This window comes from Phoca vitulina, unplaced genomic scaffold, assembly GCF_004348235.1.
Source record: "Phoca vitulina isolate PV1807 unplaced genomic scaffold, GSC_HSeal_1.0 scaffold2, whole genome shotgun sequence".
Lineage (NCBI taxonomy): Eukaryota > Metazoa > Chordata > Mammalia > Carnivora > Phocidae > Phoca > Phoca vitulina.
Genome location: NW_022589705.1, coordinates 67,520,306 through 67,543,126, shown reverse-complemented (window position 1 = coordinate 67,543,126; position 22,821 = coordinate 67,520,306). Strand labels below are relative to the sequence as shown.

Below are 22,821 nucleotides of genomic sequence, written 5' to 3'. Positions count from 1 at the left end.
TAGACTGGCATTGTTGGAGCCCAAGATTAGACCCTGAGTGTGTTTTTCCTGGCTCTGGTTTTTTCTTCCCTGCTGCTGCTTCTGTCAATAGACCGGGTCCAGGGCGAGTCTTGCCCCTTTTGGAGGCCTCGTGTCTGGGACAGCGGGAGGAGTGGCGGCGGGACTGCTGTGGGGAGGCACCAGCCACGCCCGGCCATCAGGATGGGGGTGGCTGTCCAGGCAGGTCCAGGACGCAGGGCCCCACTGGCTCTCGGGATCCTTGGAGGTTGTGTCTTACCTTTCTTGCCCCCACCCTCCCTCCATAGACATACCCTAAGCTCGCTCACACTGCAGGGAGGATGAGCCTGAGCTGTGGGAGATCGTGCCTATCAGCCTTTCTACCTATCAGCCAGACCTGAAAAGGGTGTGAGCTTTTCATCACACTGACGACCTCCTGATAATACGTAACTTAGGCATGTCACTTAAAAGTTTCGAGTCTTAAGTCCGTCCCCTTGTCTGCAGTCTGGAGGTGATGGGATCTATAGCAAGGGAACCTTCCTCACCTTGAGTAGGAGCTCAAGAGTGGTTTCCCTTCCCGAGCTTGTTCTGATGCCTGTGAACAGAGAGCAGATGGGCCACCCCTGGCTGAGAATAAAGACCTGATCAGTTAAGGCCATGCCCCTGTGCCTTCCTGCTCCAACCAGGGCCGTGCTGGACCCCTCCCTTCTTCAGCAGGCCTGGGCCTGGTCAGCAGACGGACCTGCCTGCCTAGGCCTCTCCTCCCACGGCCCGCCCCCCCAGGCCCAGCTCCAGAGCTCGGGGAGGGCCCGCAGCACCAGGCTGGGTGATGCTAATGTCCATGCCTCCTGGTCTCACTCTTGTGCCATTTGAGGGAGTGCGCAAAGGGTGCTCTTTGTCGTGGGTACCCCCCGCCAGCCATGCCCAGGATCCACCTATTGTCTGCCGTGCAGAAGTCTCTGCCAATGACATGCTGTCATCATTCCGTGGGGACTCCCAGCTTTGGGACAAGTGACAGAAACCTACTTAATCAGCTTAAGCAGAACAAGGAGATTCTTGTCTTATCAAACTAAAATATGTAGAAGTAGATTTGGTGTCAGGGAGGGCTGGATCCAGATATTTAAACAGTTTGATCAAACTTTTGTGTTTGTCTCTTAGCTCTGCTCTCTACAGTTGACTTCTTTGTTCTCCAGCATGTTCTCCCATGTGTTATGAAAGGTGGTTCTCAGTTCCTTTAAAGTTGGGCACTGCAGTACAGAGAGAAAGTTGTTGTTCTGATGGTTTTTGCAAAAGTCTAAAGGCTGTATCTTGTTGGCCAGATCTGGGTCATGTGGCCCACATAGCAAGGACAGAGGGAAGAGGTGGTTCCCCTAAAGAAAATGAGGAGGCCGGTTCTATAAGGTAGAACACTAGATGTCCACGAGACACACTGAGACCCCAGTGGGCCTGGGGGCACAGAGGGGACTCAGCTCATGATGTCAGTCACACATGGCTTGCTTGGGGGTTCTGTCCGGAGGCCTTGGACTGAGGCAGTGTGGACAGTTGAGGCAGGGGCGTAGTGAGGTGGGGTCCAGTCGTGTGGCCTGAGGAATCACTGAGGGAACCATGCAGGGGTTTTTAACAGAGAGGTGATGTGAACAGACTTGTACTAGCTGTTGGTGGAGGGCCGGTTCTGGAAGAGAGCTGCTCATACAGCGGTGCCAAGGGAGATGGAGGTGGCTGAGGCTCTGGTGGGGGCAGTAGCCTCTGGGTTTGAAAAGAAATTAGTGGGTTTGAAAGATACCTTGGGCCATCCGTTAACAGGACCTGGTGATTCGTTGGATGTCTAGTCTCTGGGCCACAGCCTGACCCCAGTGCAGCGAGGTCAGAGTCGGACCGGGCAGTTTCTGTAGTTATTTCCGGCTCGGATTCTGTGGTCTGAGGCTATCCGAGCAGCAGAGTCTGGAACCTCTAGTGGAGGGGCCCCTGATGTGACGGCTCGGGTCCTCTGCATGCCAGGCTCCCCAGCACGGGTCCTCGGAGACCCACACACACTCTCAGTGGTGCCTCTTGGTCACGTAGCCTCGCTGCCTGACCTCTCCAGCCCTGTCTGTAGGGTGCCTGTGAAGGACACACCTCAGCCTCGGCCCACCAGCTGCATGACCCATCAGCACGCCAAGCATGCCTGCCCACGGCTAGGTCTTGCCTGACTGCCCTCCCTCTGCATGTTCCGAATGTTTGTGCCAAGCTTGCAACTTTGGGGGGTTCCAGGCTGCACGTTGGCCTGGGAAGCTCAGAACAGCTTCTGGCCTGGGAAGCCCAAGGCCGGAGGTCATGGCCAGGCACAGCCACCCTCCCCCTGGAGACCCTTGTTCATTGACGCAGAAAGCCGTTTGTTCGGCGCCCTCATCATGTTACTGCCATCGTCATGCCCATCCTGCCCGCGGACCACGTCCCTGGCCCACCCTGATCCCTTGCCCCTGCCCAGCCCCTTCTGAGGGGCGGCCCTTCCCCTTGGGTTCCCAGGCTATGCCTGGAGCATGGCTGAGATCATCTCTTCCCTCCGGTCATGGCTGGGAGGTGGAGGCAGTGACTGCAGAGAAGGTGGCCATGTCACTCCTGGCTTGCCCCTCTGCCCTGCCCCCGCCATGCTCTGAGGTCCTCCACCCTTCAGTGCCTGGACTTCTCCCACTGGTGCCCCAGTTAGCCCCTCTGGAGACCCACGGTGGGGGCGGGGGCAGGAGCAGGTAGGGACAAGCACTGGAAGGCAACCTGGAATGTGGCCCCGACGAGGCCCGCAGTGTAGACCTGAGGCCTGAACCTTGCACTGAGTCCCTGTGTGACCCTGGGCGGACAGCAGGACTTTCCTGGGCCTCAGTTTCCTAGGCTGTAAAATGGGAGCTTGGTTGTGCAATCTCTCGTGTTCCAGTCTCTGAGCGTGGGGGCTACTCCTAGCCCAAAAGCAGGATGGGAGGTGGTAAGCTGGGGCCCAGGGACTCCGCCCCACCTGTCTCTGAGGTGGGTTCGGCTCTGACAAGAGGGGCTTCCTGGATGAGGGGCCCCTGCCCTTCCATCCTCTTGAGTGTCTTGCCCGGCCTGTGAGTGTCTCTCTCCCTCCTCCCACAGTGCGCCGTGTGGCTCCTCGTTTCTCCATCCCTCCCAGCAGCCAGGAGGTGATGCCAGGTGGCAGCGTGAACCTGACTTGTGTTGCGGTGGGCGCGCCCATGCCCTACGTGAAGTGGATGTTGGGGGCTGAGGAGCTCACCAAGGAGGATGAGATGCCGGTCGGCCGCAATGTGCTGGAGCTCAGCAATGTCGTGCGCTCTGCCAACTACACCTGCGTGGCCATCTCCTCTCTAGGCATGATCGAGGCCACAGCCCAGGTCACAGTGAAAGGTGAGTGCCACATGCGTGCCTGCCGTGGCCTGTGGCCTGCCCCGTTGTGGAGGGCAACAGGAGGTCCCAGCACCCGTAGCAGGTGAGCGTGGCTGTTGTGGGGGTGGATGAGGTCGAGGGATCATTGCCCTCTTCTGGGTGCCTCCTGGGGTCCTGCTGGCCCTCAGTAGTGGAGAGAGGGGTTTCTGTAATTCTTGGTGTTCATAATAATAGCCAACAGGTACTGACGTCCTGGGGGCAGATGCTGTGGTGGCAAGCACAGATCACTTTGTTCAGTCTGTGTCTACCCTGGGAGGTAGACATTCTCGTCCCCCTTGTATAGATGAGGAAACGGAGGTGCAGGGTCATGTGGGAGTAAATGACAGAGCAGGGACTTGAACCCTTGGGGGTCTGATGCCACAGCACGGCCCCCTAGCCACTACACATGGCACCAGACCCTCAGGTTTACCAGCCTCCTGGCAAGGATGTGGTGAAAGAATGGCCATGGGGACGTGGGCTCTCCACCAGAGCCCTGGGATAGGCACGCGCACTCCTCCAGGCTCCCTGCTTCCACTCCTCCCCGCTCAGAGCCATCCTCCGTTCTGCAACTAGGATGATCTTTTGAAGATGTAAAGCAGGATCTCACCGCTCTGTTTTGAGAAACGGCTCTCTAGTGACTTCCCGTTGCTTTTAGGGTAAAGACCGGGATCTTCACTCCCTCGCCTGGCCCTACTGGCTCAGCTCAGTTCCGCCAGGCCTTCACGGCGCCCTCGCCATGCTGGTGCTCTCACTGTCCAGGTCTCAGCCCTGTGAGGCCTTCGTGGATTTGCCCCAGCTCAGCATCCTGCTTGCCGCTCTCTTTGCCTGCCCCAGAGTCATGATTATGGACTCGGCGCTTTCCACTCACCCTAGAATGTAAACGAGAGCAGGCATATGACCCAACTGTGCGACCTGTGTCCTCAGCCCCAGCGCAGTGCCCAGCACTTAGTAGGCACTTGGTACTTATTTGTTAAGTGGTTGGCTGTGGGTCTGGGACTTCTGCACCTTCAATTTGAGCCAAGCCACAGGTGTGAAGGGCCAGCAGCCCCATCACTCTAAAATCCAGGCTGTTCTCTCAGGCACGTCTGTCCCCGACACCAACCCCAGTTATACGTGAGTGGCCACAGGTGAGCGTAGGCAGGCCCCAGAGGCAGACCTCCACCTTCCAGCCTGTGCGCCTTCCATCTGCATGAGACCCAGTCAGGCTACACCACCTTTGGGTCTATTAGGAGGGGATCCAGTGAGTTCTGGAAGTGGTGCAGGTAGACACTAGATGACCAAAGGCCCCTGGGGGCACTGACAAGGGTCACCATCCCCCACTAGGTGGTGCCCTTAGAGGTCACCTAGAGCTTTCCGGGCCATTCTTCAAGGTGGGCTGTGGAGGTCAACCACACTCTGGTTGGGTAACACCAAGGGCAGGGTTGGCTCCTGGGGTCATGACCTCAGGCAGCTCTGAGCCTCCCACTTTGTTCCCAGCTCTGCCGAAACCTCCGATTGACCTCGTGGTGACAGAGACAACTGCCACCAGCGTCACCCTGACCTGGGACTCTGGGAACTCTGAGCCTGTGTCCTACTACGGCATCCAGTACCGTGCGGCAGGTGCGGAGGGGCCCTTCCAGGAGGTGGATGGCGTGGCCACCACCCGCTACAGCATTGGCGGCCTCAGCCCTTTCTCGGAGTACGCCTTCCGCGTGCTGGCGGTGAACAGCATCGGCCGAGGAGCGCCCAGCGAGGCGGTGCGGGCCCGCACGGGGGAGCAGGCGCCCTCCAGCCCCCCGCGCCGCGTGCAGGCACGCATGCTGAGCGCCAGCACCATGCTGGTGCAGTGGGAGCCGCCCGAGGAGCCCAACGGCCTGGTGCGAGGCTACCGCGTCTACTACACGCCCGACTCCCGCCGCCCCCTGAGCGCCTGGCACAAGCACAACACAGATGCGGGGCTTCTCACCACCGTGGGCAGCCTGCTGCCTGGTATCACCTACAGCCTGCGCGTGCTGGCCTTCACGGCCGTGGGCGACGGCCCTCCCAGCCCCACCATCCAGGTCAAGACGCAACAGGGAGGTAGGTGCGGGCAGCACGCCGGCTGGGCAGCGGCAGCGGAGCCGGGGCGGGCAAGGCCGTGGCGGGGCCCCTGCCCTCAGGCCGTGGGCTCAGGGGCTGCGGGAGGAGGAGGGCCTGTATTCCCCACGTGTGTGGTCGCCTGGGATGCAGGGCAGGGGTGCGGGGGTGTCCTCCCCTGCCTCCTTTCTCTGGGCACCCCTGCCCCCGAGGGGAACTGGGGAGGCTCACGGCGCCTGGCGTGGGGGTGTTGCAGTGCCTGCCCAACCGGCGGACTTCCAGGCGGAGGCGGAGTCGGACACCAGGATCCAGCTCTCATGGCTGCTGCCCCCGCAGGAGCGGATCGTCAAGTATGAACTGGTGTACTGGGCAGCAGAGGATGAAGGTCAGCAGGTGAGTGCTCGGCGGGGACAAGAGGAGGAGGGCCCCTCTGTCTGTGCTGGGCTCACCCCGGCAGGCTTTCTGGATTTTGTGGTTGTACGGACACAAGCCCTAGGCTTCTCCCTGGGGCCCTGGGGCTCACGTGGCCGGTATGATCTGTTGTCCTTGTCACCCCTGTGCTGGGGGCAGAGTCCCCAGGTCTGTCCTTCGGTCTCTTAGGCTCTGTGGCTCACATTGGCACTGGCAGAGCCCTCAAATTCCCCACCGGAGGCCCTTGTCTCAGGCGTTCATGGCTGTGTAGTCGGCGAGGTGTTCGTGGCCTGGGCTGCGCCGTGTCCCCTGTGCAGTCCAGGTGGCCATGTGACATGGAGCCAGCCCTGGAGCCACAGTGGGTCCAGAGGGGTCAGCTGCAGCCCATGTTGGGGAACACCCTCTGAGTGACCTGTGAGGTCAGAGCAGTCAGTGAGTGCTCCCTGCTCTTCCAGCACAAGGTGACCTTCGATCCCACCTCCTCGTACACCCTAGAGGACCTGAAGCCTGACACACTGTACTACTTCCAGCTGGCCGCCCGTTCCGAGATGGGGGTGGGCGTCTCCACCCCCACCATTGAGGCCCGCACGGCACAGTCCAGTAAGTGTCTCCTGAGGCTCCTGCCTGCTTACATCTGGGCTGGGACTCAGACACACACACCCTTCCCCCTTGGCCAGGGGCGTGGTCAGGTCTGCTGGGCCCTGGCCTGGACTCTGGTCTGGGCTCCGGCTCCGGACCCTGAGAGAGGGACAGGTAAGTTCCCGCCGGTCCGCGTCCAGGCAGCTGTTGGCCACGCTGCTCCCCGCCCGACTTCTGCCCCTCCCTTCCCCAGCCCCCCCACCCCCACCCCGGCCAGGTAAGTTCTGTGTCTGTGACTCATCCCCCTCCCCCGTCTGTGCTGGTCACACTAGCTGACTAGGCCACTCTCAGCAGTGGGACGGCCATGCTTGCCGTGTCTCAGACATGTCCCCGCTTTGGCAGCTGTCCTCCCCTCTCCATATCCCCACATCTCATCTCCCCTATCACCTACATTCCCTGCCTCATGACCCCCCCACCATGAGAAGAGTATGTGAGCTGTGTCATCTCACACTGAGCCAGCCACACGTAGGGACACGTCTGTGAGAAGGTCTACGTGCCTGCCTTAGGAGCGCGCGGTCTTCCGCGTGTGAGGCTGCCCGCCAGCCCGTTTGCGTGACTGCCTTGTGGCTTTGTGTGTTAACTGTGTTTCCGTATACATTCCTGTGTATGGGGAACGGACGCCGCCAGGCCGCGTGCGACCCCGTCCGACCACCTGGCGGTGCCGCATCTGTAGGAGTGAGTGTCTGGTGTGCTGCAGTGATTGAGTGGCCGCGAGGCTCTGTGTCCTCACCGTGGGGGCCACGGCACGGGGCAGTGAGCACATGTGACAGCCTTAAACACAGCAGTATCTGTGAGGCGGTCCATGTGACATGGGACTGGGTGTGAGTGTGCCAGTGATGAGGGGAGGCCACGCGTGACCTAGTGTGCACGGGTTCATCCTACAAGCACTTGCTGCGCTCCTGCGGGGCCCATGCACAGTGCAGGCCTGGCAGCATGACCCGGGCTTGGCCTCTGCCTGCAGGGATCCTCGTCTGGTGGGGCAGAAAGATATTAAACCTGCAATTACCCAAATGAGCTTTTAATTACATTTGGGTAAAGTGCTGTGGAGGGGACAAACAGTGGAGAGATGACGGGGTGGGAGCTTCGTCTGGTCTGAGGGGGCCAGGCGGGGGGGCTTCCTTGGGGGGGGACACAGGCCCCGGGCAGGAGGTCAGCAGGTGCAAAGCGGGAAGGCACTTAGTTGTGGGCAGGGGGGAGCAGGGGACCAGTGTGGCTGAAGCAGCTGGCCGCAGGTTGAGGGGACAGGTGGGAGGGCTGGCTGGCCGCTGGGCGAGAACATGAGGGACAGCCCAGCAGCATGCCAGACACCGGCGAGGAGGCCGGGCGGTAGTCGAAGCCAGAAGTGGCAGCTCAGCTCGGGGTGGCGGTGGATTAGAGCCGTCTGGGGTGCCAGCTCCCCGGGACCTGGTGGCGGACTGGCTTTGGGATGCTGAGGGAAAGGGGAGCGTCGTGCGAATTCTGTGCTTCTGGTGTGTAGAGCTGGGAAGAGGGTTGGAAGTGGGACCGAAGCAGGCGCCGCAGCCAGGGAGGCCCTACGCCGTGCGAGCGGCCATGCTGGGTTAGAGTTGGGGGACCCTGAGGAGGATGACCAAAGACAGCAGGAAGTCCCAGAGAGGAGAGCGTCTTGGAGGTTGGAAGAAGAGAGTTTGAAGGAGCAGACGAGATGCTGCTGCCGAGCCATCAGGGCCAGAGGAACACAGGAGTATCCGCTGCGTCCTCCGCTGCGTCGGGTACCTGGGGGTGGGGCCTGGGACGAGGGCTGCGAGGACTAGCTGGAGGGAGGGGACCGCTGCAGCGGGAGGAAGGGTGCTATGGGCCTGAGGATGGGTTTTGTCTTTTAAGATAGGAAAATTCGAGCATGTTTAAATGTTAACTAGGAATGAGCCCACATGGAGAAGTCGAAAATTCGGGAAAGAGAAGGATTTTGGGGACTCAGGGACAGAGCGTGGATGGGAGAGCTCCACCTTAGATGGCAGGGCACACCTCCCTCCTCGTGGGAAGCAAGGGTGGCTCAGTGAGATTGCAATTGTTCGGTGGGTTTGGTAGCGAGAGATGGAGGGAGCTGCTGGTGGGAGGCTTCAGTTTTCTCTGCAAAGTGGGAGACAGTTGTGTGCTGAGAGCTGGAGGTTAGCGGAGCGTGGAGGAGGTTGAGAGCGTTCTGTGTGCAGCAGCGGAAGGAGCTCCGGCGGAGGGAGCTGGGCAGAGAACAGAGGCCGCGGGCTGCAGGCAAGGCCCAGGTGAGGCCACTGGGACGTGCTCATAGGATGCCAGCCTTCCAGGGCAGCTGACAGCACCGCCTTGAAGAGGGCAGAGGATTGGCTCCATCCAGGGCTTGGCACAGGCTGGGCAGGAGTGTGGGAAGAGAAGCAGGTGGGGGAGTTGGGGGTATGTGTCGAGTGGTGAGGTACAGGACCTCGGGGTCAAAGCCCAATATCGAGGGTGGTAAGGATGGTAGGTCCGTGGGTGGAGGCCCCCAGGGGGGTGAAGAGCCAGCACAGTGCTGGGGACCTTGAGCAGCTGTGCTGGGACAAGGTGAGGGTCTGCAAGGGGATGTTGGAGGCCCCGGTTTGGGGAGTAGGGCCATTCTGAGTCGTGGCAATATCTAGGGCATGGCCACAGCAGGGCAGGGGAGAAAGCCCTGGAGATGAGGGGCTCCGGGGCCAGGGAGGGAGACTGCTGAAGTCACTCTGGTAAGGGGTAGGGGCAGAACTCGAGATGGTGAGGAAGCCGTGTAATAGCACCAGGTTCCTCAATGAGGATAAGGCTTGGGAACGTCGCTGGGAACAAGGGGGGCACAGTTCTAACCCCAAGGAACTCGTTGAGTGAGAGCACCTCCATGGGGTGCATTTTCTCCAAATTAGCCAGGGCCATTGGCCTCTTTCCCATCTGGCCTCTGGTCTCTGTGGCTGCTTGTGGCTCACGCACAGGCACCCTGTCCAAGTAGGCACAGGTCACAGCGACCTTGTGCCAGAAGACTGGGGCTGCTAGTCCTGACGAGAGCTATGGGCCCAGCAGCGGGAGGTTCTCCATGCGTGGTTGTGTGTGTGACCAGGGGCAAGGGGTCTGGGAGTCATGACCCATGTCTGTGTGTATGCGGCAGGGTGTGTGTTTTATGCGAGACAGTTCTTATGTGTGGGAGAGACCTTGTGTGTGTGTGAGGTGCTGTTAGACCCTATATGTGTGAAAGACACCATATGTATGTGTGGGAGGCCCCGTGCGCGTGTGCGTGCATGTGTAGAGCCTGTGGGCCAGAGGGAGCCGGGCTGGCTGGCGGCGGTGGTGACAGCCTGCCTAGGAGGGGCCCTGGGATAGCCATTCTGCACTCAGGAAGTAGCCCGCCTGGGTGAGTTTTCCATCCTCTGTGACTAGTCACTGTGCCTGCGACCCCCACCCTCCATCTGCCTGCTTCCCCCCATTTGTCTTCCCCAGCCCCCTCTGCCCCTCCCCAGAAGGTGACCTGTGTGAGCACGGGCTCCACCACAGTCCGGGTAAGTTGGGTCCCGCCACCGGCCGCCAGCCGCAACGGTGTCATCACCCAGTACTCGGTGGCCTACGAGGCAGTGGACGGCGAGGACCGAGGGCGGCATGTGGTGGAGAGCATCAGTCGCGAGCACTCCAGCTGGGACCTGGTGGGCCTGGAGAAGTGGACGGAGTACCGGGTGTGGGTGCGGGCGCACACAGACGTAGGCCCCGGCCCGGAGAGCAGCCCGGTGCTAGTGCGCACAGATGAGGACGGTAGGCAGTGGTGCCGAGGGGAGGGGCGGGGAGGGGAGGCACCCCTCCCAGACACCATGCACCTCGCACCCCCAGGGCCTTTGCCTCACACAAGCCAGGAAGGCGAGTCCTTCCTGGTGCAGGCTTAGTAGCCCACACTGGGGAAATGTAGCTGATGGGATGGCCTGTGCCCAAATCGCAGCCTGTGGGGCTAGCTCCAAGGCAGCTGGGGCCTCGCAAGGCTAAGACAGAAGAAGCAGCCCCCACCTAAGATCTGGGAGGTGGTGATTGGAAAGACTGGTGCAAGAGACGCTCAGAGTAGAATCAACGAGACTTGGTCTTGGCCAGACATTGGCATGGTGTAGGGGGCCCAGAAGAAGATGGGACAGGTTGTGCTGACTTTAGGGTGGCCAAAGGCCTTGTGCCTCACCCCTACTCTCCCCACCAAGTGAGGTAGCTCAGGGCCAGAGGGGTGGGCAGGCCTTCCTTGTGCTAGGCAGAGGGAGCCCTCCCTGTTCTCAGCAGGGACAGTGTTCAGAAACCATACCAGGGCCATTCCTGGGGCAGTGGAGTGCAAAGGCAAGGCCCTGGAGCGTGCTGTGCCACCCCCCCCCCCGAACCAAGGTCCATTCCACCAGGCCTGACTCTCTTCTCTTCCTGGTCCCCAGTGCCCAGTGGGCCACCACGGAAGGTAGAGGTGGAGCCACTGAATTCCACGGCTGTGCATGTCTCTTGGAAGCTGCCCGTCCCCAGCAAGCAGCATGGCCAGATCCGCGGCTACCAGGTCACCTATGTGCGGCTAGAGAACGGCGAGCCCCGCGGCCCACCCATCATCCAGGACGTCATGCTGGCGGAGGCCCAGGTGCGCCCCTGGGAGGTAGTGGGGTGGGAAGGTGGACAACACCAGCACGCTTCTCTACCTCTGTGGAGCCCAGGTTTGCCGCTGTCCCCTGCCTGCCCTCAGAGGACTCAGACACCGAGATGTCCTGCTGTGCATCAGGTTTGGGAGGTGCTCAGACCAGGAGGTTAGGGCTAGGTTCCAGGAACACTCCCTCTGCCATCTTGGGTCTGCCTGGCAGTCACTTCTGTGGCTCACGTACCAGTACTAGCAGTTAGGAGCACAGACTCCGGCTTCCATTGTCACCCCCTGCCCAGGCTTCCCCCCCCCCCCCCCCCCCCCCCCCCCCCCCCCCCCCAAGCCCTGCTTTGTGTTTTGCAGGAAGCTCATTCACTGTCAGTTAGGCTGGGATTTAAGATTTGCCTTCCTTCTCAACGGTGCTGGGCTGGGCGGCCTTTCCTCTCCCAGCCAGGGCGGGGACAGCGCTCCTGCCGCCGTCTGCCCCCGCTCGGGGGAGTTTTGTGACTGGCTGGGCTGGGCTGTTGCTCTGGGCCTGGCCCCCAGGAGGATGGCTCAGCCCCTGGTGTTTACACTCAAGGTGTGGGCCTGGCAGCCAGCCTCATGTCTTCCTCTGTGCACTTGGGGTAAGGTCCCCGGGGTATCCTGAGCACTGGCTTGCTATTCCGGAAAGAATCTGGGATACTGGGAGGTTATGTGAATGGCCCAGAATTTCCCAGTAAGTAAGTCGGTGGTTGAGCTTGGACAGGAAACCCAGTCTCTGGACTCCTGGAAAGAGCTGTAATTGCTATGGCGAGTTTCCTCCCCAAATATTCTGCCGAAGAGTCCTAACACCTGGTGTGGTCTGCTTTCAAGGTCTCCCCAGCCAGAAACGGGCCCCTGGGAGGGGATCCACAGTGGGCAGCACTGAGCCAGCCCTGGGGGAAGGAGCCCAGGTTCCCTTCAGAGCCCACATGCCCGCCCTGTCCAGCTTTCCCCCCCTCCCTGGGCAGGGCCCAGAGGTGCAGGGACAGACCCTGTATTCTCCATGCTGTGCTCAGGGTGGGCTCACCCACACGGACAAATGGGGCCTTCATGCCTCCGGCTGGGCTTAGCACTCAGCCAAAATTCCTCTCTGGCCCGAGGGGGCTGTCTTCCTCCTCTCAGCCTGGCCAGCGCTGAGAGAGAACCGGGGTGGAGGAGGCGGACATGTGCATTCCTGGGGCAGGTTGAGGACTCCTCCTGGAGCCTCCACTGACACACCCACCCAGAAACATCCCGGGAATGGGCTCCCTCCAGCCCCTCCCATCCTTGGGGGCCCAAGGCACAGCTGCAGCCAGTGGGGTTCAGAGCCACCCTTTCAGGTGCCCCCTTCTGCTTCCAAGTGGTTGGAAGGGAGCTGGGCCACAGGAGGAGGGACGCTGTCCCTGTGGCCTCAGACATGCTGTGACGGGGTGGACATGAGCCCGGGGCTCCAGGAAAGCCAACTGAAGGTGGAGGGCCTGGTCCCCAGCCTGGCCACAGGGCCCAGCTGTCCCCTGACCACCCTGTCCAGGACTCCACAGCCGGTCCCTCTTCACCCAGCAGCCCCAGCCGCTTAGCCCGGGGCCCCCATCAGTTCTGGAAGAAGCACAGGGGTCACACCCCCCTTGAGTGTGCGGCCAGGCCTGTCACCTTTTATGTATGTCTCCATCTCAGGTTTATCTGTTTCTCACAGTACGTTTTTCCTCCCTCTCTCTGTCTCCTCCCACTGACTGTGCCTGCCTCAGTCTCTTCGCCTTTCTCTTTTCCGCTGCTCCCTTCCGTCCTTTCTCCCTCCATTTTGCTTCATCCACTTTGTCTTTCCTTCTCCTCCCTCACTTTGCCTCCGACACGGGAGAGGTGCTCTGTGAGGACTTCATGCCCAGGCCTGGTGTGGACAGGAAGAGTCTTCCCCGCCCCGCCCCAACAAGGAAGCTGGAGCAGAGGTGGGCCCAGCCACACCGTTAAAGGTGGTCACGGCCAGTCGGGACCCATTGATGGCCTCTTGCCATATTCTGTCCCACGCTTCTTGCAAGACCTTTCCAACAGAGCTTCCCAGAACAGGAGGAACTGGAGTCAGGGGACAGAGGCCAGACCAGCACTTCGAGGGTGGTTGGGCCAGAGGACCCATGGTCCCTCTGCGGTGCTGGACACTGGCCAACCTCAGCCCTTCGGTGCCACAGGACCTCAGAAGGGACACCTCACTCCCCCTGTCTATCCAGCTAGTGCACCTACACGCACTGTGGCCTAAAGAAGAGTGTACCAAGAAATACCGACATTGCCAGCCCTGAAATATGCCTTCCCACCGCAGTGAGATCTCAGGCACCCCCAGGAAGGAACAGCATCTGAGTGCTTCCCCTGTGCCTGTGGGCAAGGGCCCAGGCTCCACGCTTGGCATTCACACTCTCAACATCTTGCTGGCCAGCCTGCCCGCCCCCTCCTGGCCCCGGTGCAGCTCTCTTCTGGGCTACGCTCCTGCCTGGGCCAGCTGCGTAATCTGTCTTCCAACTGGGAGACTTGGGAAAGTGGAAGGAGACACTGAATAATCATACCACAACAACAGGCATAGGCCGGGACTGGCCCAGGCCAGACTCTGCCAGAGGAGTAGGATGTCTTCCCCCATGTCTGGTGGCCTCTCCCTCAAAGCACCTATAGGTGGCGCTCTCTGGTCCCTGTGTGTCCTGGAGCCGTTCCCCCCCACTTCCCCATCAGGCTGTGTGCCCTCCCAGTCTCACTCCCCTCCTCAGCCCTGGCAAACAGCATGGGCTGGGATCTGCAGATGGGGAATGGTCCTGGGGTGATACCCCCATGGGCAGGCCCTGTAGAGGCCCGTGCCCTCCCTGTGCCCTGCCCAGGCCAGGCCCACTGCAGACAGAGTCCTTCACATCCTGTCTCCCTTTCTCTCCCTCCCGCGGTCAGTGGCGGCCAGAGGAGTCCGAGGACTATGTAAGTAACAGGTGTGCGAGCGCGGGCGAGACCTGGGTCAGGCTGGGCTCGCGGGACGCTCCCCTCCCCCACCTTCCCCCCAGCCTGAGCCACCAAGGTCCGCGGGGCACCAGCCACATCCGGAGAAAATTGGCGTTTAGGCTCAGGCGGCGAGCTGAGCAGCGATTGGCATTTCCTCTAATCCTTAACTTCTCGCCTGTCGAGCAGCCGTTTTAGGCCAGTGTTTGTGATCGACCAGGGCCTGGCCCCTGCTCTGGCCAGACGGGGATGCAGTTAAATCCGATCCTGATCATTAGGCCTTATTGATCCCTGGAGTGAAAAATCACCTGCTCCCGGGCCCAGGCTGGGAGGGAAATCTGGGGAGCTGGTTCTGGCATTGGTGCATTCTGGGGCCCCAGCCCTGGGACACCCTCCAGCTGGGGCAGGAGGGTGTCTGCGAGGGGTCGGTGGTGGCTGCAGCGGCCCCACCTGAGACCTGGAGCTGGAGGGACACCAGGGTTGGTGGTGACAGCTCTGTTCCCACCGCATGGTGGTCCCCCCCCATTCTTCCCACTCTTCCCCCCCCCACCCGTGTGGCGTGGCTTGGCCTCCTGTGGTGTTCCTCCGCATGTCTGGAAGTAATGCCTCGGCTGGAGATGGGCATAGGCGGGGCCTGCCGAGGCTGGGACACCCTGCCCTGGCTGACTCCTTAGGCCTCACCCGAGACAGCAGGGAAGTAATGTTCCCCACGGTGGGGGTTTTCTGTCCTCGTTTCTCTTCCCCGTCTCACGAGGTATTGCGAGGCACGCGGTGTTCACAGAGCCCATTCCTACATGAGGTTAGACGGGGCCCTGACCTGGTCCTGCAGGGTAGCACCTTGACCCACTCCACCTTGCCTGTGGGTGTGGGTGTGGACGGGTGTGTGCATGGCGCATGCACCGCAGTGGCCCTCTGCCTGCTTACACGGGAGCTGTAGGCTGCGTGCACATGCGTGCCGGGAGCCGTGCAAGGTGCTCGCCCCGTGTGTCCCCTGTGCACAGACGTCGTGAGGTGTCATTCGCGGCGCAGTGGAGTAGAGGAACAGTGTAGCCTTTGTTCTTACCTGAAAGGAAGAGGGAGCTGTCTGCTCCCGGCGTGCAGCTCCTGGGACGGGCGGGGTCCTCCTGGGCACACATCCCACCCGCCTGCCCTGCATCCGGCAGCGTCCAGCCTTGCACGGCCCCGCCGCCCCCAGGACCTCTGGCCCCGTGTGCCCCAGAGACTCCCTGCCAGCTGAGGTCCTGAGGTGGCTGGCACGGTCTGGCCTCCTTGCTCCTCGGTGATGGGAACGAGCCCCTCCTCCTCCTTAGGAAACCACCATCAGCGGCCTGACCCCAGAGACTACCTACTCCGTTACCGTCGCCGCCTACACCACCAAGGGGGATGGTGCCCGCAGCAAGCCCAAAATTGTCACGACGACGGGGGCAGGTGAGTGAGGGGTCAGGGATGGAGCCGGGGGTGGGGGGAGGGGCGGGCAGCCGGGTGGGCGGCACCAGAGCCCGGCGCGTGGTTGTTCAGTCCCAGGCCGGCCCACCATGATGGTCAGCACCACGGCCATGAACACCGCGCTGCTGCAGTGGCAACCCCCCAAGGAGCTCCCCGGGGAGCTGCTGGGCTACCGGCTGCAGTACCGCCGGGCCGACGAGGCAGAGCCCAACGTCATGGATTTTGGCAAGGACAGACAGCACTTTACTGTCATCGGCCTACACAAGGGAGCCACCTACGTCTTCCAGCTGGCCGCCAAGAACCGGGCTGGCCTAGGAGAGGAGTTCGAGAAGGAGATCACGACTCCCGAGGACATACCCAGCGGCTTCCCCCAAAACCTGCGTGTGATAGGGCTGACCACCTCCACCACGGAGCTGACCTGGGACCCCCCGGTGCTGGCGGAGAGGAATGGGCGCATCACCAACTACTCCGTGGTGTACCGTGACATCAACAGCCAGCAAGAGCTGCAGAACCTCACCGCCGACACCCGCCTCACGCTCTCCGGCCTCAAGCCGGACACCACTTACGACATCAAGGTCCGAGCCCGGACCAGCAAAGGCGCCGGCCCACTCAGCCCCAGCATCCAGTCCCGGACCATGCCCATGGAGCAAGGTGTGTGCTGCGGGCACGTGGCCGCGCCTGGGGACCTCTGCTCTCCTTGACCCACTGACCTCTGGTGACTGTGATCCACCAGCCTCTGCTGTGTGACCCTCCAGTCTCTCATGACCGTGACTACTAACCTCTAGCCAACAGGCGCCACGGTTTCAGTGTGCGACCCTTAACCTCTGCTCTCCTTAACCTACTGATCTCTGCTGTGCGACTCCAATCTCTCATGACCTTGACCTGCTGATCTCTTTTGCATCACCATGCTTGGGTGTGGGACACTAATCTCTCAAGGCCCTGACCCACTGACTTCTAGTGAACGTGCTCCACTGTGCTCTGGTGTGGGGTCACAGGCTGCTCATGACCAAATCCCACTGACATCTGGTCACTGACCAGCACCTCTGGAGATCCCGACCGTGGGTCCTGTGGCATCTGCCCGGCTCGGTACTCACTGTGAAGAGGAGTTAGGGCTGAGAGCTGAGCTGTGTGATTGATTGGAAGCTGGCTAGGAGTGGGGTACCTGGCCTCTGCAGCCATTCCTGACCCCCAGCCCTGACTGGCACCTGCTCCCGGCAGGGAACCGTTCTCCCCAGCCCGGTTACATGGCCAGAGCTGACGGTCCCCTCCCCCCCCCCCCGCATTGTGTTCCACAGTGTTTGCCAAGAACTTCCGCGTGGCGGCCGCGATGAAGACGTCTGTGCTGCTCAGCTGGGAGGTCCCCGACTCCTACAAGTCGGCTGTACCCTTCAAGGTGGGTGAGGGCCCTGCCGGGGGCTGTCCCTCCGGTCCCACGTGTGGGCGTTGGTGCCACAGCTTCCCGGCTGGGCACGCACACCTGCCCCGCCCCGTGGGCCCATGATGGGGAGGCTCACCTCCGCGCACTGCCTGTCCCTCCCCCCGCCAGATTCTGTACAACGGGCAGAGTGTGGAGGTGGACGGGCACTCCATGCGGAAACTGATTGCAGACCTGCAGCCAAACACAGAGTACTCGTTTGTGCTCATGAGCCGTGGCAGCAGCGCCGGGGGCCTGCAGCACCTCGTGTCCATCCGCACGGCCCCGGACCTCCTGCCGCACAAGCCGCTGCCCGCCTCCGCCTACGTAGAGGACGGTCGCTTCACCCTCTCCATGCCCCACGTGCAGGACACCTCCCTCATCAGGTGTGCAGATGAGGCCGCGCGGGGGAGAGGCAGGGCCGGGGCCGCGAGCATGGACGACGACAGCCCTGATTCCCACTCTGCCCGCCCAGGTGGTTCTACATCGTGGTGGTACCTGTGGACCGTGTGGGCGGGAGCATGCTGGCCCCGAGATGGAGCACCCCCGAGGAGCTAGAGCTGGACGAGGTGCCCGCGGATGGGATGGGGCACCACTCGTGACAGCCCCCATTGCACTGGTTGGCTGCAGCCCCAGGGACACCCCCAAATTGGAATCTGTCTCTGGCTGCTCTGGATGACAGCCTGGGCCTCTCTGGGACTCTGAAGCGGCCCCCTGGGAGTTCTCAGGAAACTCCTGGAAGGCTTACAGAGACTCCCTGGAGGGTTTTGCTGAGAATCCCCCAGGACAGGAGGAAGCAGAGACCACTCTGCAGGTCTAGAGACTCCTGAGCCCTAGAGACTTGGGGCAGTCCCGTGGGGCTGGAGTAGAACCCCCAGCATATTGGGAATTCCCTGTCCTGCTCTCGCAGATGTGTGGAGCCAGCCTTCTCTGGTTGGCGGGGGTGGGGGGGGGGGGAGATGGGCCGGAGGGGCCCCCTTCCACCCGGGTGGGGGGGGGGGGGCCGGGCGGGGGGGGTGGGGGGGGGGGGGGGGGGGGGGGGGTGGGGGCCCCGGGGCTCCGTTTTGGGGGGGGGGGGGGGGGGGGTGGCATTGCTGTGTGCTAGTGTGTGGTGTTATTCCGCGAGGACAGTGGACCAGGCCAGGCTCAGGCCCCTTACACAGGGTGAGCCTTGGTCTCAGTCCAGGGAGAAGGCGTCTGAGGCCACAGGCGCAGCGGCACGTGGTCTGAGGTCAGACGTGACTCCTGTGCTCTGCTCTGTCAGCTTCTGGAGGCCATCGAGCAGGGCGGTGAGGAGCGGCGACGTCGGCGGCAGGCAGAGCGGCTGAAGCCCTACGTGGCTGCTCAGGTGGACGTGCTCCCCGAGACCTTCACCCTGGGGGACAAGAAGAGCTACCGGGGCTTCTACAACCGGCCCCTGTCTCCGGACCTGAGCTATCAGTGCTTCGTGCTCGCCTCCCTGAAGGAACCCACGGACCAGGTCTGCCTTAGCCGCCTGGGCTCTCAGCACCCCGAGAGGGGGCCAGGCTCAAACACTATGAGATCCCAGACCTAGGGCTGCCCCAGAGACCCCAGACCTGCACTAGGTTATTTGGAAAGACATCAGCCCCAAGGACCCAGGAGGCCAGACCTGATCCAGCTCTAGAGACTTAGTCAGCTGACCAGGCTCAGGTCAGCCACTTAGGAGCCAGCCCAGCGAGCCCAGCATAGCCCAGCCCCAGAGCCCTTCCTCCGGGTTTGGTGGGCAGAGGGTGGGGGATGTCACACTGAGCTCATCACCCGTGCTGTTCCTCCACTGGGCCACAGAAGCGCTATGCCTCCAGCCCCTACTCCGATGAGATCGTGGTCCAGGTGACACCAGCCCAGCAGCAGGAGGAGCCTGAGATGCTGTGGGTGACAGGCCCCGTCCTGGCAGTCATCCTCATCATCCTCATTGTCATCGCCATCCTCCTGTTCAAGAGGTGAGTGCTGCACTCAGGGCTCTGGGGGGACAGCCACCTGCCCCTGGGCTCGGAGGTCCTTCCTGGCATGGGTCCTGCAGGTACGGGGCAGCCGCAGCGGCCCGCACTCCAGCTCCTGGGCTCAGTGGGAAGCCCGGAACAGTGGGAGCAGTAACCTGGGTGTGACGAGGAGCCAAAGCTTCACAGAGGGCTGGTTCACTTGCATCCCTGGGCACGTCTATCCATCTGTCTCTCTGTTTCGGTGGATGTGAGCATGTCTGTCTTTAAGCTTCAGGACACTGCCCTCCCTGGTCTCCTACCTTCAGCACTCGCTCTGCCACCATCCCGAGGTGACTCCCCAGCCTGGCTCTCCCACTTAGGCCTCAAGAGGTCCGGACCCAGCGGCAGGCCCACACGTCCACGGACATTCACTTGGCACACGTTGATTGAGCTCCTGGGGTAACCATAGCACCCACAGCTGTCCCAGACTCAGTGTGTCTCGAACCTTCCCCTTAACCTTCTTGCCCTGCAGTCCCTATCACAAGGGACCGGTCCCTCCACCTAGTTAGCAGCCAGAAACCTGGGTGCCAGCCTCACCCCCCTCTCCCCTGTCACTCCGCCTGGTCCCCTACGACTTCTGTCTTGAGGATAGCTACATCTGCTCCTCCTCTCCCCGGAGGCTCCCCACAAGGCAACATGTGTGCGGGCACAGCTGGGCACCTGGCACACAGTACTCCTCGGCCCTCTCTCTCGGGTAGTAGTAGCCACCTACTCTTGGAGCCGCCCCCTCTCTCCATCCACCTGCCAGCCTGAAAGGTACTCCCCAGAGATTTGTCACCCTCAGTTTAAAACTTTTTAGTGGCTCCCAAAATAAAACACGCCCTCTGTCACCTGACGATCAAACACCTGGCTAGTCTGGCCCCTCCTGCCATTCCCAACATCGTCACTGAACTACTGCAGTCCCCCCGCCAGCCAGGGCTACGCCCCCTCCACACTGCAGCTGTCCCGCTCAGGCCCACCCAGCGGCTGCCGTTGCATCTTTCAAGGCTCCCTTCCAGGGGCACCTGGCTGGCTCAATCAGCAGAGTATGCAGCTCTTGATCTTGGGGTTGTGAGTTCAAGCCCCTAGAACTTAATTTAAAAAAAGAAAAAAAGACTCCCTTCCAGACTCTGGTACCCACAAGACTCTCCTGGGTCCCCACGTCTTCCCCACATTGTCCCCCATCTGCCCCAGTGGGCACATCCCAAGGCCTGTGTTTCTAGCACCCACCACACTGCCGAGCCCATAGGGTATGTTTGTGAATACTTGCAGTGAACCCACGTTGATCTGTATGTCTGAACTCGTCTCCACATAGCAGTTCTTGCTCCGTGCTCCATTTCTCCCCTGGCCCTGACCTGAACCGAGGGCCTCCTTCTTGAAGAGTTGATTCCTTCCTCCCAGGGTGAATAAGGCACAGGCTTTCCTGGTCCAGGGCATGGAGACTAGGGGGGCGGCCCGAGGAGTGTCCCACACACCCACTCATCCTCCTTCCCACCCCATCTGGGTCCTGAGGTCTGTCAGGAGAGCCAACCCCTGCCTGTGAGTGCCACGTAACTGCCATAAAGAGGTCCCTCAGTGTCCCCCTTGTCGTAAGAGGGCCTGAATGCTTGGCAGAAACAATGACCATTCCTTTCTTCTGTCCTTGCCTGTCTTTCGGGACCTAGTAAACAAGAAAGGTAGGAGTCATTCCTTCTCTCTTCACACACCTCCCCCTTCACATCTTATCCCTGTGCACATTTCGGGCCCAGCAGGGAGGGGCGGGGCTTTGACCAGAAGCCTCCTGGCCTGTGCTTGTCTGGTCAGCTCAGCAGGCTCCAGGGTGGGCTCTGTGACTCTCTCGACTCATACCCTGCCCAGGGGATGCCCCTTCCCCAGGGCGCAAGCATAGTGCAGACCTCACTGCCCTCCCTGAGTACACAGACTGACTCTGAGCTCCCCAGAGCCATCTACCAGGCTCCGGTTCTCTAAGATGACCTAAGCACTGCAGGAGACGTATGTGCAAAGAGCACTGGCTGCAAGGCAGGGGGAGGTGTGTGTTTTTACACACTTGTGCACACTTACGCAAACACCTGTGTCCACATAGCAGGAGCGGCTCCTGGATGCTCGTCTGCAGCTAGACCCCATAGTCTGTCTCTGACCCTGTCCTTCTAGACGGGGGAGCTGAGGCCAGTGAGGGAGGACTCTGCCCAGCTAGGGTGACACCTTCCCCGGCCCTCCCCTGTCGCTCTGGACATTGACCCTGATACTGAGAGACAGACAACTGGGGCCCGGCTCTCTGTGATGTTTGCGTAGCTTGTGTGTCGTTTGCATGTTTATTCCTGGTGGCTTCTGCTGCCCCAGCTGTGGCGGCCTTGGGGACAGCAGCCACTGCCCAGCAGTGACCTGCCCTCTGTTGGAAGGCACCACCAGCCTTTGCAACCCCTTCCCCCCTGCACTGGCCTTCCGTCTGTCCCCCAGTCCTGCTGCTGCGTCCCCACCTGCCCCACCCTGTGTTCTCCATGTTAAACCGCTCTGCCACTGACCCCCCTGTGCTCAGAGGCCCCAGGATGGGGTGGGGCAGCGGGAGGGACCGAGCCGTACACACAGGGTCTCTGCCACAGCCAGCCACGCCTCCCGTCTCTGTCCTCTGCCTGGACCTCAAGTTCTCACCAGCTGCCCTTCTGCCCTTCCAGGAAGAGGACCCACTCCCCATCGTCCAAGGACGAGCAGTCAATCGGGCTGAAGGACTCCTTGCTGGCCCATTCCTCTGACCCCGTGGAGATGCGGAGGCTCAACTACCAGACACCAGGTAGGGTGGCTCCCCAGCCCACCTGCCCCAGCCCAGGCCTGCAGGTCCTGGAGTCTCTACCAAGAGCCCATGGCCTCGTGCCCCCATTTCCCACTCCTGTTTCTTCCTGCTGCCCGCTCCCTGTGCCCTGTGACAGAAGCTCCAATACGCAACAGCTGCACGGGAGCCTGGGAGCCCCAGAGCCTCTCGGGGGAGGCCCAGCTGCTTAGGCCCTGCCTCATCTTGGGTCAAGGCCTCCGAATATGAGCTAAGGACCCTCACAGAGCCCATATCCCAGCCACAGGGTGGCCAGCAGTCTGCACCTGCATTTTGTCCCTTCCGCACTGAAGAGGGGTCTGTTGGATGGGAAATGCCCCATTAGACACTTGTGGTGGGATAGGGTGCCCAGACTTAATTGTGTGAGCACAGGGACCCCACACAGGGCACTCTACCTGCCCTTCCTTCTCCGGCCACTCTCCCATGGCTCTCTGGCTGTCCCTGCTTCCTAAAATGTCACTCCCCCCCCCCCCGCCCCATGCCCCAGGAGACACAGCTCAGACCGCTCTCTGAGGTGAAGTCTTCCAGCCCACCTCAGCCCCCACACAGGCCTGGGGGTCTCCCCTGGCTTCCAGAATCTCTCTGCTCCTTCCACAATGACACCTCTCACCCTGGGCGAGAATGGCCTCAATGACAATCCAAGTGCTGTGGAGCCAAGAACTGTGTCTTATTCATCACCATCCCTTGTACTGTGCACGCAGTGGGCTCTAAGGGGGTACCTGTGAGATGGACACACAGACAATTGAGTTGAGTGAATTAATTAACATACACACAGGACTTAACGTATACGTGAGCTAGTTAAGTTAGTGCATGTTAAATGACTGCAAAACTTAATGGCTTAAAACAACAACAGGTATGTGTTACCCCTTACTGTGTTTGTGGATTAAAAACTCAGACAGGAGTATAGCAGGAAAAGCTTGTCTCTATTTCAGAATGTCTGGGCCCTCACCTGGAAGTCTGAGAGCTAGAATCATTTATTTATTTATTTTTTTTTTAAAGATCTTACTTACTCATTTGAGATAGAGAGATACAGAGAGAGAACATGAGTAGAGGGAGAGGCAGAAGCAGACTCCCCGCTGAGCCGGGAGCCTGACGCGGGGCTCCATCCTGGGACCCTGAGATCATGACC

At 61.1% G+C, this 22,821-nt stretch overlaps 1 protein-coding gene across 17 annotated transcripts in view; it reads left to right on the top strand.

Annotated features, from left to right (window-relative positions):
* PTPRF (protein tyrosine phosphatase receptor type F) overlaps positions 1–22,821 on the top strand; it is an 84,680-nt gene that overhangs the window by 50,341 nt on the left and 11,518 nt on the right. For 7 of the 17 annotated variants that reach the window (XM_032430961.1, XM_032430942.1, XM_032431047.1 and 4 more), the window contains 15 exons: positions 3,103–3,372; positions 4,867–5,448; positions 5,702–5,838; positions 6,312–6,456; positions 9,925–10,230; positions 10,878–11,071; positions 13,985–14,011; positions 15,340–15,457; positions 15,548–16,126; positions 16,771–16,868; positions 17,022–17,275; positions 17,365–17,458; positions 18,154–18,369; positions 18,696–18,850; positions 21,541–21,656. In XM_032430961.1, the coding sequence (XP_032286852.1) occupies positions 3,103–3,372; positions 4,867–5,448; positions 5,702–5,838; positions 6,312–6,456; positions 9,925–10,230; positions 10,878–11,071; positions 13,985–14,011; positions 15,340–15,457; positions 15,548–16,126; positions 16,771–16,868; positions 17,022–17,275; positions 17,365–17,458; positions 18,154–18,369; positions 18,696–18,850; positions 21,541–21,656 (3,291 nt within the window). The remainder of the gene's footprint in view (positions 1–3,102; positions 3,373–4,866; positions 5,449–5,701; positions 5,839–6,311; positions 6,457–9,924; positions 10,231–10,877; positions 11,072–13,984; positions 14,012–15,339; positions 15,458–15,547; positions 16,127–16,770; positions 16,869–17,021; positions 17,276–17,364; positions 17,459–18,153; positions 18,370–18,695; positions 18,851–21,540; positions 21,657–22,821) is intronic. The other 10 variants (XM_032431020.1, XM_032431011.1, XM_032431002.1 and 7 more) reach the window with 6 other exon arrangements.